General features: G+C 46.6%; 1 protein-coding gene and 1 non-coding gene across 2 annotated transcripts; one reads left to right on the top strand and one right to left on the bottom strand.

Annotated features, from left to right (window-relative positions):
- Positions 1–147: 147 nt before the first annotated feature.
- Positions 148–8,282, bottom strand: FAM83A (family with sequence similarity 83 member A). Its single transcript, XM_033154055.1, has 4 exons — positions 7,634–8,282; positions 5,532–5,699; positions 3,256–3,380; positions 148–697 (listed from the first exon to the last, which is right to left on the bottom strand). Exons 1-4 carry the CDS (start codon positions 8,114–8,116, stop codon positions 148–150), a joined length of 1,326 nt encoding a protein of 441 aa, XP_033009946.1. The 5' UTR covers positions 8,117–8,282.
- Positions 8,283–12,530: 4,248 nt separating this feature from the next.
- On the top strand, positions 12,531–12,603 carry TRNAM-CAU. The gene has a single exon. It is a non-coding gene; the product is annotated as a tRNA-Met (tRNA).
- The last annotated feature ends 2,507 nt before the right edge of the window (positions 12,604–15,110 follow it).

Below are 15,110 nucleotides of genomic sequence, written 5' to 3'. Positions count from 1 at the left end.
GTGCTTAGCCACCTTGGGGATTGTCACTTTTCACCTTAAAAATAATTTAAAAAAATACAACTGAGATTCTCAACCTGCGGAAAGAGCAACTGGGTCACACTTTCGGTGGCTCATCGCAATGAAAAGACAGCAAACCCCTGGCCCCATTCATCCAATCAGGTTGGCGTTGTGAAGGCACCTCCAGACTGGGTTCATCTGTGCCCTCTTGACATCCTCTTGCCTCATCCTCATAGGCCTGTAGATGTTGACTTTGTTGTAAAGGACTGCCGGCGAGTCGCTGATGTACTGCCGGTGGTAGTAGTTGACCTGGATGCCGTTGGGCGGTGGGGTCATGTAGGCGGTGTAACCGTGGAAAGAGTGGACCCTGCTGAGAGGCGACGGCGACGCCGGGTGGCTGCTGCGGATGGGAGCCTTGGGAGATTGCCTGCTTCTCGAGCCGCTGTGGTTCGACAGGCAGCTGAAGGGGTCTGAGGGGGTGCGGAGGCTGCCCTGGTTGCTGCTGTTGGTGAGGCTGCCTTGGGTGGCTGCTGTGCTCTTGTTGAGCAGGAAGAGGGACGTGTGCGACGGAGGCCTCAACCCGGCCACAGGCTTGGATAGGGCGTAGAGGTGCCGGAACTCCTCGTCGAACAGCTCCACCACTTGGCCCGTGAACTTGGAGAGGAAGTTGCGGTGGACTTGGCCACACAACCACGTGAAGCTGGGAGGGAAGAGGAGGTGGTTGGTTGGGTGCAAATTGGGGGAAAGATGAGGGAAATATCCAGGTCAACAACTTGGAAAGGCATAGTAATAATTATTATTATTATTTATACCCTGCTCATCTGGCTGGGTTTCCACAGCCACTCAGGGCAGCTCCCAACAGAATATTAAAAACACAGTAAAACATCATTAAAAAACTTCCTAACCAGGGCCGCCTTCAGATGTCTTCTAAAAGTCAGATAGTTGTTTATCTCCTTCACATCTGATGGGAGGGCATTCCCAGGGCCGTCTCATCCATAGGGGCTATTGGCGCGCTGCGCCAGGACGCCGGCCCCCCCCCCAGGCGCGCCCCCGCGAGCCGGTCAGCATACCGCCCCCCTCCAACCCGCCCCGCCCCCATGGGTGGGCTGTTGGCCAGGCGCTCGCGCACCGGCGGCACAGCCGCTGCCGCCCATGCCGGTCCCAGGCTTTGGCTGCGAGCCGGCCACCCTCGCCTCCCATCCCGGGAGCACTGGAAGGGCGCGCAGAGCTCCGCACCACTCCAGCACCACGCCCCTCATCCCCCGCTCATCCACCCCCCCTCCCGAGGGGCGGCAAGCGTGGGAGGGAGGCGGTGGAGAGGCGGCACGCCAGGGCTGCCGGAGGGATCGCCGTGCCACGGCGGCCGATTTCCCTAAGATGACCCTGGGCTTTCCACAGGGCAGGCATTACTACCGAGAAGGCCCTCTGCCTGGTTCCCTGTAATCTCACTTCTCACAGGGAGGGAACCTCCAGAAGGCCCTCTGAGCTGGACCTCAGTGTCCAGGCAGAACGATGGCGGTGGAGACGCTCCTTCAGGTATACTGGGCCAAGGCTGTTTAGGGCTTTAAAGGTCAGCACCAACATTTTAAAGGTCAACACCAACGAATAGCCACTTCTCATCATAACATGTTGACTTAAGAACATAAGCCCATCTAGTTCAGCATCCTGCTCTCACCGTGGCCAACCAGATGCCTGTGGGAAACCGGTCAAGTCATAGACTCGTAGATTTGGGAGGGACCACGAGGGTCATCTAGATTCTAGTCCAACCCCCTGAAATGCAGGAATCTTTTGCCCAAGGCAGGGCTCGAACCCACGGCGCTGAGATCAAGAGTCTTGTGCCCCATCGGTTGAGCTAGTCCAGGCTATATAAGAAAAAGTGTTTTGACTTGCAATTTTACTAGACTAAAAAGGTGCCAAGTGTTCAGGTTTTCTTCTTGCCGAGCAACTGGGTGGGAAATGGCTTGCATGGGTTTATAAATGTTGCTTTCTTTACCCCTCTGCAAGTAAAACTGGCTAGAATTGTAAGGGATCTGGAATATCCCCAAGAGCTTGAGGGTTTTCCCCCGCCTGCTTCCCACCCCTTAACCGGCTCTGCCCATTCTTAACCAAAGGAGGAAAATCCCGATTTCAGCTTGTTTTCTTACTGTCACCAGCTGTTTTTCAACATGCATCGTTTGGGGGCTTGAGGGGAGAATTTAGGTTTCTGCATAATTTAGCTTTGCATAGCTAAAACAACAGGCAGGTGCGCCAGATATTGCTTAATGCCGCATATCAATGTCATGACGAAGCACATGCATTTGTGTGTGTTTGTAAGGAAATTAATTGGGTGTGAAGATCTCTTTTAGCCCAAAGCTAGCATAGTTCTGTTTAAAGTTGGTTTCTCGGGAAAACAAGAACCAGCATAAGGCAGGACTTTGTTTTGCAGAACAAAAAAATAAAAATAAATAAAAATAAAAATAAAAATTCCTTCCAGTAGCACCTTAGAGACCAACTAAGTTTGTTCTTGGTAGGAGCTTTCGTGTGCATGCACACCTCTTCAGATACACTGAAATAGAAGTCACCAGACCCTTTTATATGGTGAGAGAGTGAAGTCATGCCCCTCAATCCACTATGACTGCAAGCAGGGATTATTATTATTATAATAATTATTATTACCAGTGCTCAGTACCTCTCTCTTTTTCATCAATATATGAGTACTGACATTGGATTATTATTATTTTACCCAAAAAGATCACTGATTGCAAAAGTTCAGGCACAAACAATGATACCTGTATGAAGGCTGTCAGAACACCGGGTTAACTGTTCGGATTTAATACTGTATGATGTTAAACTGTCTTTGTGCTATTGCTTCAAGTATGTATTTAGGAATACGATGGGGCTACTTGTTTGATATAGCACGTGCTTTTTTTGAGGGGGGGGGGTGCCTCTCCTGAAAGGTTGCCCATGAAGTGGACTGAAAACTGTTGTTGTCCTTGTCATGATTAAAATGCATATTGTAACTTCAAACATGATTTTGGTAAGTTGGCAACCCTAATAAGCAGAAGCACTTGGGCCAGCCTGTGCATTTGGCAGCCTACAAAGTTAATGTTTATTCGAGATATGCTTGTAATATAGTCACGTAGAAAATTTTTCTTTTTAAAAAAATGTATATAGCAGCAAGGGAGGTGTGGTAGCCTGGCACCAGTTGTTGGTGCTGCTCATCTGCTTAAATCACAACCCTCTTGCAACGGGGTGAATGGATGGAGCAGGTGAGCTTACCTGTACGATCCAGACAGAACGTATCTCCAGTCTGAGATGATGAATTTTTCTTGGATTTGCCCGGAGAATTTTCGGCCCGATTTGGCACAGTAAACCTCCCCTGTGACGCTCCGCACGGAAATATTCTGGGAAGTTATCAAAGAACACTACAAGTTAGTCACGATCTCTCGGCCTGATCTACCACACAGGGTTGTTGCGTGGTTAAAATGACGCAAAGCTATCAGCTCCTTGGAGGAAAATATTGACATATAAATACTGATGGTTATCGTGCATCTCACGAATCGGACCAAAGTCTACAAAAGCTTATGCATTTTTTAAAAAAATTGTTAAGGTGCCACAAAATTCTTGGTTGGTTTTGCTACGAAAAGACTAGCGCGTCTGTTTCTCTGGAAGCTGTTATTAATTTTTTTAATTATTTATTTGTGCTCTTGTATAGATACTAATGTAGAGAATACCACTTGCATTCTGGTGCACTTCTGAGTTCCACTAGAAACCTGCCCCATTCCAGCCAGAGGATTATGAAAGTATGTGGAGCCCCTCAGATATTTTCCAAGTTGCTTTCCCAGGTCCCTCTGCTACCTCACTCCCGTCCATCTCCCCGACAAATCTGACGTTCCTTCAGGTGTATGAAGGTGAAATTCCAGCTCCCGACGCTTTATCCTTCAAGTGGGATCTGCAGCAAAACGTCGGGTCATCCCAGGCTTTCAGCACACATATGAAGGGTTTGTAATATAAGGTACAAGCATCCAATATGAAGCTTGATGGTTGTAGGCTGGAAATCTCTCTGTACGGCCCACTTTTGCCATAAAATTATCATCTATTGCTTTCTCCCATCAATCTGCTTTCCAAACTCCTCTTCAAGGGTTTGCCCCCCCCACACACACACACATTAAGTGGAAACCAGGGTTACAAAAGGTTGCTGATGCAGATTTTAGGGCTCGATCTATTCACTAGTTAAATCCCCAGACATATTATCTCCTTGCTCCTACAAAAACAGACACCCCCAAGAGCTGACGGTTTGCCATCCTGTAATCCAGGCGTGATTGACTCCAACGGCCCACCCAACCCAGCAATTGTGCCAATGGTCCAAAAACTGGGGGGTGTATGTGTATCTTAATTGCCCCCTCCTTAGTCAGCAGATGGGTCGCTCGGTGATCTGTTGATCTGGGCAGCTGCATGTCCTGTTTGTATCTGCGTGGCATGTTTTATGCATAGGTGTGAGGGGTCCACACCTGCTTTTGGTCACACCCACTGTGGGTATGTTCCTCCAGCCCTGAGGGCTGTCCAAGGGTGAATGTAGTCCTTGAGCCGAAGGAAGATTAGCCAGCATTCTGATGATCCCATCGAAAGAATCTGCTACCTTGAATTGGATACGTCATCAGATATAGGACCGGCCCTAACTACAACCAGATACCCAGAGGAAGCCCACAAGCAGGAATCTGAGCTCAAGAGAGTTCTCCCCTCCTGTGGTTTCCATCAGCTGGTGATCAGAAGTGTACTGTCTCATTACTGGCTGGTGGGCACTAGCTTGGATAGCATAGTTCTGTTTAAAAGTTGGTTTCTGGTGGAAACAGACGCAGCATAAGGCAGGACTTTGTTTCTGGAGAGTACACCCCCCAAGAAGTGTACTGTCTCTGACAGTAGAGGTAGAACAAAGCCACCAGGGTTAGCAACCACCGATAGTCTTAGGGCAGATCCGCACCATGCCTTTAAAGCACATAGAATCGTAGAATTGGAAGGGACCTCAAGGATCATCTAGTCCAACCCCCTGCAATGCAGGAATCTCAACCAAAGCAGGTACCGGTAGCTAGCCAACTTCCGTTAAAAAACCATCAATGAAGGAGAGTCCACAACCTACCGAGGGAGTCCGTTCGACTGTCGAACAGCTCTTACTGTCGGAAATGTTTGCCAGCACATGGCAACCCCCAGAGGATCCTGGGAACTGCAGTTTGTTAAGGGTGCTGGGAATTGTAGTTCCGCGAGGGGAAAACTGTGGTTCCCAGGATTATTTGGCTTTAAACGTCTGTTCGAAGTGCTTTTAAAAGCACGATGCAGATCTGGACTGATTCTCCATGAATTGGAGGGGGGAAAGTCCTCTTTTAAAGACATCTAAGTTGGCGGTCGTCAGAAAATAATGAGGATGAGGTTTCCCCCTACTCTTTTACTTAAAACAAGCTAAGCCAAGACGACACACATACACCAAAACAACCTTTCTATTGCTGTGTTTTGATTCAAGCTGGTTGGGGTGGAGGACGGACAAGAGATGGCAATAGTACCTTGAAGTGACCCTCGGACACATGGAGCTTGTCGCACATTTCAGTGAAGAGCTTTAGGTTGCTGTGGTCGAGCAGCAGATAGACAAACACCCTCCGCTTGTTTGCGGCTTCCAAGACGTCGCAGAATATCTCGGCATCAGTGAACACATCCATCAGGATAGCCAGTACCTAGGATGGGGATGGGGTCCAGGAGGAAGGGAGGCAGATGAAGGCCAAGCCGTAATACACGATGAGGACCTGGGAACATCGTACCTGCCAAGCAGACTGACAGCAGTACAGTGGTACCATGGTTCTCAAACTTAATCCGTTCCGGAAGTCCGTTCCAAAACCAAAGCGTTCCAAATCCAAGGCGCGCTTTCCCATAGAAAGCAATGCAAAATGATTTTTACTATCTAACAAGACCACTGATACATAAAATGAAAGCAATAAGCAATGTACCGCAATCAATCAATCAATCAATCAGTGGCTGAACTGGGTTCCGCACATTCACACACAAAAAGAGCCGCAGAAACAAAAACGTAAATTAAATAAATAGCAAAAACAGACAGACTTCAGCGTAACACTCGAAATGGAAGTGTGGCACTCAGATCGGAAGCGTAACACTCAAAACGGAGCACACTCGGCTTCCGGAAAAAGTTCGCAAACCGGAACATTTATTTCCGGGTTTGCAGTGTTTGGGTTCCAAGTTGTTTGAGTACCAAAGCATTTGAGAACCAAGGTACCAGTGTATTTATTCAGAACTTGCTGAGCGTTCGAAGCAAGCTTTAAACCAGCCATCCTCCCAGCAACCCTTCAAGGTAGGTCAATATTGTAAGTCCAAGTGCCCGCGGATAGCGTTCTGCTTAAACCCCAGAGGCCAGAGATGGCAAAGGATCGTCCCCCTCTTTTCCCATCCGTATGGGTGCTGCAGTAAACTCAAAGAAGCACACGAAACTAAGACCCACGGCTTGAATGGGTATCATAAAGCACATTCTGGGCACTGTAGGGTCTTCTGGGAGCTGCAGCTCTGTGATGTGATCTAAAGTTCCCATAATTATTGGATGGAAATAGCGTGCTCCGGATGTGCTTCAAAGGTATCATGTGTATTCTCTGCAAACGACCATCTCCCGGTAATCCTTGCAAAATGCTGTAGAGAATTGCTCTCCCCACCGTCTTACTAGCTAGCTCCTGAAAAGGCAAGTACCAGTTCCTTCCCTGCCAAAAGGAAGCTCTGTATTCATTCAGGTTAAAATGTAAGAGGAAATAACCATAAATCTGAAAGCAAGATTCTCTCAAAGATTATCGTCCCTCCATACCCCACCCCCCAGCCACATAGTAAGCAAGGAAGGATGGGGACTTCACTGCTTCCATGAAAACGGAGGACACCGTAGCTCACAGGTAGAGCATCTGCCTTGCAGCCGAAGGTGCCAAATTCAACCCCCAACATCTCTAGGTACAGCTGGGACCATTCCCTCCCTTGAACCCTGGAGAGCTGCTGCCCGTCAGTATAGACAATGATTCAGTTTAAGGTTATTCCTATATCCCAAATGACCTGCGGCATTGCAGAGGATACAATGTCCACTGTGCTGCTCACACGTCAAACTCATAAAATCATAGAATCGTAGAGTTGGAAGGGACCCAGAGGGTCATCTAGTCCAACCCCCTGCAATGCAGGAATCTTTCGCCCAACATGGGGTTCAAACCCACAGCCCTGAGATTAAGAGTCTTGTGCTCTACCAACTGAGCTATCTGCTGTCCTTCTCACCACATCAGAAACCATACAATAGCTCTGGACTCTGACACAGCTTCTGGCTTATTTATTATTATTTAGTTTGGCTCATTTAATGTTTTATTATTGCATTCCTATCCCACCTTCCCTCCGAGGAAGTCTAGATGGCATACATGGCTCTCCCTTTCTCCATATCATCGTCCCAACAACCCTACGAGACAGCTTGGGCTTAGAGTTGGAGGCCAGCCCAAGGTGAGCTTCACAGCTGAGTGCGCCCTTGAGCCCAGGTCTCCTTGCCTGACACACCACAGCCCTTGAGCCTTGCCTCTCCAGGCCTAGCCTGCCTGCGCATTGAAGCTCGCCCATTTGCCCACCCAAATCCCATCCGCCATACCTGAGTGGTCTTGTTGATGCAGCGGCGTATGAGGTCCCGGATATTGCTGTTCTTATCCGTCTGGAAATACACCGTGGCGCTTGACTTCTCCTTCAGGTAGGGCTTCTCGGAAGCGCTCCATGTGTGGAGAAGTGCCGGTTCGCTGCTCTCCGAGACGAGAGGGAAGTACGTTCCTGACTGGAGGGACCTGGCGTCATTATTCTGCCTCGGCCCGGTTTCGCCATCAGGGTGTGTGTCGCTGGCATAGTAAGGCTCCCTCGCGTTCCTCTTGATGTACTGAGCTTCCACGGTGGACAAGAAGTCCACTTCTCCTTCTTCGTCCAAGGCCTTGAGATAAGACTGGAGCCCACCATCTAAGAGGGCGTCCGTGGCCAGCCGGACACTTTCGTTGTGACTGAAATCCAGTTTCGCCAGCCGGAAGGACCAGTTTTTGACGTCCTCCAGCCGCCTCCGGATCTTGCCCATGTGTCTTGATCGATTCATGGTTCTTCACCAGGCCCATGCGCTCGAACAGAGGGCTGGATCCGGTCTGGCCTGGCGTGTTACTGGCTTAGGCAAACAACAACAACACACCACTTGCCAGCTGCGTAGGGTCCCGCATCCAACACCTGGAGGTGCCGTGTTGCAAACTCTCTTTTGTCAAGAGCATAATTTGTTAGCGAAGAAACACACAAACCCTCAGCGCTTAAGGCGAATTGCCCTAACCTTCTCTCTTCTCGATTCCACAGTGCGGGTGTTTCTCTAAAGAGATGAAGTCGAGCAAGCTTAGCAGATGCACTTCGGTAACAATTATGCTCCAGGTGTCCCAAGCTGATGAGTTTGCTCATCTGAGAAAGCTACACCTTCTCCTCGGGGCCCAAGAAAGTGGGTGGTGGGTGGACCAAGAAAGAAAGGGGGGGAAACCAACAACCCACCAGATGCTCATTATCCAATTTTGATTTCATCAACTGATTTCCTTTCCTCCTGTCATTCAGTCAGGCAAGGCAAGGCAGAGCTCAGGCGAAATCAGAAGCAGCATTTTCTGAATAACATTGGAATAGCTCAGGCTTGACAGACACCTACAGATTTAAAGAGGTGTGGTGCAGGTCATGTTTAGTCCAGCTCCCTTGCAAGATGTCCACAGCTAGAGCATCACCCAGTGATGTGGAAACTTGTTTCCTGAAAAGACCATTCACTGCCTTCTCGATTCATCCAGTCTTTGCCAAACAGGTGATCTTCAGGTGTGTCGGACCATAACAGCTCAGTCAGCATAACCGATTGCCAGGTATCCAACAGCCATGTCATCCAAAATATCTGGAGGGCACCAGTTTGGGGAAGGCCAGACTAAATCATTGAAGGCTGCAAGTTTATTCCTCACATACCCATGTCTGCATAAAAGCTTGGTATTGAGGTTACAGGGGATCTGATTTGATTTATTTTTTTAAAAAAAGGTTATACCACATGGAGGGCTCAAACTATAGGAAAATGTGTCCATTCTCTAGTGAAGAGCATTTATGTTCGATATATATCAGTAGTTTATTGTTATTGTAATTAATAGCAACACGGGGGTGGGCTGTGCTGGGCTTTTTGGGTCACAACTTGAGCAGGCCAGTTTTAAAAAGGAATGGCATTTAGCAATTCTAATGATCACAGCCTGCTGTTAACCATTGAGCGAAAAGTCCCAGTGCAGAAATTGTACGTGAGGAGCAATTTACGAAGATCCTTTCCCTGCCATTTTCAATCATGCGCCACCCTTTAAGGTCCAGTTGGTTAACTTGACATTAACGAACCACAGTTTTGCCCTCAACATCTGCTTGCAGCTGCACCAGGAACAACAAAAAAGCAATTAGCCAGGAACCTGCTAAGGGCAATTACACAGGAGAGAGTCATTTGGCATCATTAACTGGACGGGTAAATAGAGGCCTGTCGGCTCGTATCAGACCAGCTGAAATGTGAAAATGTATGACATATGACTAAATTACTGGGGCCTTTTTTGTGTTTGCTCTTTTAAACTCGCTAGATGCTTTTGTATTATGCAGGCTGTATTGTCATGCGTTGCTCAGCAATGAAAAGCCACAAGTAGATATGAATTTCTAGGTGCCCCCCCCCCTCACGTCCTACACCTAAGAGAAGCTTGAAAGGCAAATATTCAAACACTAAATATTTTCCCAGCATGGAAAGGCAGGGGTGGAAATGTTTTGCCTGTTCAATTGCTGCCTGTAATGCAGCTGTTGAAGGAAAGCCCAGAGGCTCTGTCTGTGATTAATACATAAAAATGCTTCGAAGGTTGCAAACCTATTGGGGAAAAAAAGACTTCAGGAGACTAGGAGGCCTGCTTTGTTAGCAAATCTCTCCCCCACCCCACCCAGCTGTATAGGAAAGGGAATTTTGTCCTGAAGAAGAACGAAAAGTTGCATGTGTGGAAATGGTCAACAATAGTATAATGCTAACTTAGTTTCAGTGCAACATCAATACAGCATATATAATTGTCGTTTAGTTGTATCCGACTCTTCGTGACTCCATGGACCCAGAGCACGCCAGGCACTCCTGTCTTCCACTGCTTCCCGCAGTTTGGTCAGACTGCTTCGAGAACACTGTCCAGTCATCTCGTCCTCTGTCGTCCCCTTCTCCTTGTGCCCTCCACCTTTCCCAACATCAGGGTCTTTTCCAGGGAGTCTTCTCTTCTCATGAGGTGGCCAAAGTATTGGAGCCTCAGCTTCAGGATCTGTCCTTCCAGTGAGCACTTGGGGCTGTTTTCTTTAAGGATGGATAAGTTTGATCTTCTTGCAGTCCATGGGACTCTCAAGAGTCTCCTCCAGCACCATAATTCAAAAGCATAAATTCTTCGGCGATCAGCCTTCTTTATGGTCCATCTCTCACTTCCAACAATAGTACAATGCTAACTTAGTTTCAGTACAACATCAATACAGCATAAATAATACAGAATAATTAATAAACCATCAATGAAGCAATTTCAATTTGTAAGACACTGCTAACAAAGCAGCAATTAAGAAAATAAGCTAAACATCACAATTAAAGCAAATGTCATATTAACTAATCAATACAGCATTGATAATTTATGAAACAATTTTAATGTTAGTAAAACAGCAGCAACAACAAAAAACTCAGCACTTATACACAGGCTCTCCACACACGCCTTGACTCATAATCTTTCCCTTTATTCAGCAATGGTGGGGCTCTGAGTTCAGGCACATTTGAATTCCCCTTCCCCTGCTTGAAGGTCTGGGGGTGGTCCTTTTCCAATTAGTGTCACTAGTATCCGATTTAGGTTTGATGAGGCCCTAAGCTGCTGAAGGTAATGGGGCCCTTTATATGTCCCGTTGTCCTTTGTCAGCAACAAATTGTTGCTGTTTTTTTGCATTGAATATATTTGTTGTTGTTCAGTCGTGTCTGACTCTTTGTGACCCCATGGGCCAGAGCACGCCAGGCACCCCTATCCTCCACTGCCTCCCACAGTTTGGCCAAACTCATGCTAGTCGCTTCGAGAACACTGTCCAACCATCTCATCCTCTGTCGTCCCCTTCTCCTTGTGCCCTCCATCTTTCCCAACATCAGCGTCTTTTTAAGGGAGTCTTCTCTTCTCTTGAGGTGGCCAAAGTATTGGAGCCTCAACTTCAGGATCTGTCCATGGTAATTTATGGACCTCATAGGTATCTGAAGCCATTTGCCCATGTTGCCATGCAACCAGTCCATGCAGAATGTAGGCACCCTTTATATAGAAATGAGCAAACCAGTGATATTTTAGGGAGCAGGATAGCAGGCGGGGCCCATTACTTACACCACAGGAGCCTACACTACACAAAACACTGTTGCTGTATGTAGGTTTTATTTTATTTGTTTTTTATCTTATATTTTGGAAATGTACACTCAGTTCCCCCCCCTTTAATTTTTTGCCCCCCCCAAATGAGTGGGCCCTTAGCTGTAGCTTGTTCAGTTTATACATAAATCCAGCACTGGGTGTCCCCCACAGATCCTACAAAAGCCTTTCAAAAGTTCCTCTCCTGCATTAATGCATTAATAGCCAGCAGCTTTGGGGGCTTGCAATAGGGCAGGGGAAGCAGGACTATTATTGCTGATGTAGTTATATTAAGCTTCTATCCTAGCCCTTCTTCCCAAAGGAGGGAAAATAAAAATAAAAATGCAATTAAACAAAAACGAAATTTTAAAATGCAATTACCCACCCCGCTCAATTTTTAAAACATTAAGGACATCTAAAGCCATGCAAATGATTGAGACCTTCTGAAAGCATTTAACATAATTGGGTAGTGGAATACTCTCTCTCTCTCTCTCTCTCTTGCATATATCCTACAAGAACTGGGCTCCATCCACTATGCATTCAGAACCAGCAAAATAAAATATTCCACACAAGGTGCAAGTCGCTCATTCTCACAAGGTATGTAGCTGGCTTTAAAAGGGGGGAGAGGGGGGGGCGAAGAGCAAAGCCGTGGAAGAGAAGGTCGTCCCTGACTCTTGGCTCAATGGAGCCTCCCGCTCAGGAGCAGTCTACCTCCAGATTCTAGTGGGAGCAAGGACAAACACGTCCTGTCTCGTGGACTTCCTGGCAGCTTCTGGTCCTTTGCAGATCTGCCCTGATCTGGAACTGTTTTTGCTAAGCAACGATTAGGGGCAGCAAGGAATTGGCAGCGCTTTTGCACACAATGCATTTGTTCATTTCAGGGCTATCATTTTATTTTGCATTTTATTTCATCTGAAACCAACGGGATAGGGTTTGGGGCTGGGAGGGGAGAGCGCTACTTTTTGTAGCTTGCAAAGATCAGTAGCTGCAAACCTCACTGTCCCTCCCCCCCCCCCCACAACCTTACAGGGCAGGATGGCTCAGCTGACGTCGAGGCTTTCCCCGTTTTACATGGAGATTTGCAGACGCACCGCTCCGAGCGCCTCGTTAGCGCAGTAGGCAGCGCGTCAGTCTCATAATCTGAAGGTCGTGAGTTCGAGCCTCACACGGGGCAACGGGTGTACTTTTTTTTCCTGCGCCCTTAAAAAAAAACAAAAACCCCAAAAACCCCAATCTTTGCAATGCCTTCGCTGCAGCACTTTGCCCCCCAAATTTCCTTTTCTAGGGTCTCCAACACTGACGTAGATTGCACGGTATCCAAACGACAGGGGCGGAAATACGCCCGCACAGCAAACTGCTTGGACTGTTTTAGGCGAGAATATGTCTTTTCCCCCACTCGTTTATTTAATCAACTCGCATTGGTTGGATCCTTGCAGCCCGGATCCTGGGCACGTGCACGGAAGGAGTAAATCCGAGTGAGTTCAACGGGACTCCCAAGAAGGTATTCATTCTGTAGGATGCAGGGAGGATGCATTTAAAACTGAACTTTGCAGCACCTCTGCACCCCTTTTACCTGGGAGCAAGCGCCATTGCACCCAATGGGGCTTACTTCCGAGTAGACATGTGCAGGATCCTCTCTTGCAATAGGTCAGCCGCTTTATGCATGCTCACTCAAAAGCAGGGTGGATTTGATTTACCCGGTAAATCAAATCGATTTAAATCACTAGTCAGTAAGACTTGATTTAAATCATTTTTCTTTTTACAGAAATACGCCTCCTTGCTGGTATAATCTTAATATTTACAACCAGATGAAGGTTTCATTTTTGGAATAATAAAATTTCAGAGTAGTTTTTACAGTTATATCAAAATTTCCTGATTTGGTTATACTATTAGAAATACATACAGATAATTATGAAATTATTGTGAGGTTTAATAGCTTAGCTGTTTATATTTGTACAACTTTTCTGCTGTACTTTATTGGAAGGAGAAAAATAATCATTTCCTTAATAACTATGTAAACAATTTATTTAACTAAAACAATAACATTATAGCATATGTATCTATGTTTGTTAACTGATGTGGCTAAACATTTTTTAAAAAAATCTTAGACTGAGTTTTAGCACACATGAATAACTTAAAACAAATCCTTATTTACTGATGAATAGCCTTTGGATTATAATGTAATTTAAATAGAAAAGAAAGATTCCCCCCCCCCCAAAAAAGCATTTTATTTTAAAAATCCTATTTAAATAAATAAAAATCCATTTTTAATTTATTTTAAAAAATCATTATTATCCACCCTGCTCAAAAGTAACCCTCATGCTGCTTCCTAGGTGTATTGGATACCCCCTTCTTTTGGAGAGAAATCAGCATACCGTAATTTAAAATGCTACACTGCCTACTGTTTAAGCACCCAGTGCTGATCAGTCCTTCAGACAAGCAGCTCCTAAACTTTTCTCATTCGCCTCCCACACACCCTTGCACCTACCCTCTCAAAACACAAAACCAAGCCATGCACTTAGGAATTTCCTTCCCCACCCCCCCACTGCATGTTGATGGGCAGGAGAAACAGGGCCTTTTCTGCTGTGTCCCCTCCCTCCAAGATTAAGGAACCCCTTCCCTATGGAGGTGTGGGTGGCCCAAACTCTTCAAATTTTTAAGTGAGGTTAAAAAAAAACCCAGAAAACTTTTTCAGTTTGAGCCACCTGTTAACCTGTTCTTAGGGCTTGCTGATCAGAAGGTCGGTGGTTTGAATCCCCGCGACGGGGTGAGCTCCTGTCGCTCCGTCCCAGCTCCTGCCCACTTAGCAGTTTGAAAGCATGTCAAAGTGCAAGTAGATAAATAGGTACCGCTCCGGCGGGAAGGTAAACGGCGTTTCCGTGCGCTGCTCTGTTTCGCCAGAAGCCGCTTAGTCATGCTAGCCACATGACCTGGAAGCTGTCTGCAGACAAACGCCGGCTCCCTTGGCCTAGAGTGAGATGAACCCCAGAGTCGTCCGTAATTGGACCTAGCGGTCAGGGGTACCTTTACCTTTACCTATTTGCAGTTCGTAGTCAATTTAAGCTGGCTTTTCTGTTTTAAAATACTTGTGGTATTGCTGGGTTTTAAACGGTTAGTTTTCAAAATCAGTTTGCTTTTATGAGATGCAAGCTGCCTAGGGTTGCCATGGGTTCGGAAAACTGCAATCGGCAGCAGTATCCGGACGGAAATCGGGACAATCTGGATGCATGGCAGCCCACATTGGCAGTGCCGTTTTTTAAAAAGAAAAAGAAACTCTACAAATTTTTCTGTCCAGATTTTCACTGTTTGAAATATGGCAGCCCTAAATCTGCCCCTCTTAGGTTGGCTGTGCCTTAAAAGCTGGACAGCAAATAAATTTATAAATGACTCTGTATGGGGGTGGTGCAGTCTATATTTATTGTTTTTAAGCAGTGAGTATTGTATTTTCCGATCTGGTTTTATCTTCCATGGCATGCAAGTTTCTAGAGGAAGAGAGAACTGGAGAACATTCAAACCACCCCCACCCACCCCCCACGTTATGGGGCTGAAATAATGTGTTTTCTCATTATGTGACATGCTTCTGTTTGGCATCAGTGAAATCATTTTGGTCAGTAATATAAGAGATTGCACATAAGACTCCATTAAAAGTAGGTTACTGGAATTTGTGCAGATTTAGTCCTC

This window comes from Lacerta agilis, chromosome 7 (assembly GCF_009819535.1).
Source record: "Lacerta agilis isolate rLacAgi1 chromosome 7, rLacAgi1.pri, whole genome shotgun sequence".
NCBI lineage: Eukaryota > Metazoa > Chordata > Lepidosauria > Squamata > Lacertidae > Lacerta > Lacerta agilis.
This window is presented reverse-complemented; position numbering and strand designations above follow the sequence as displayed.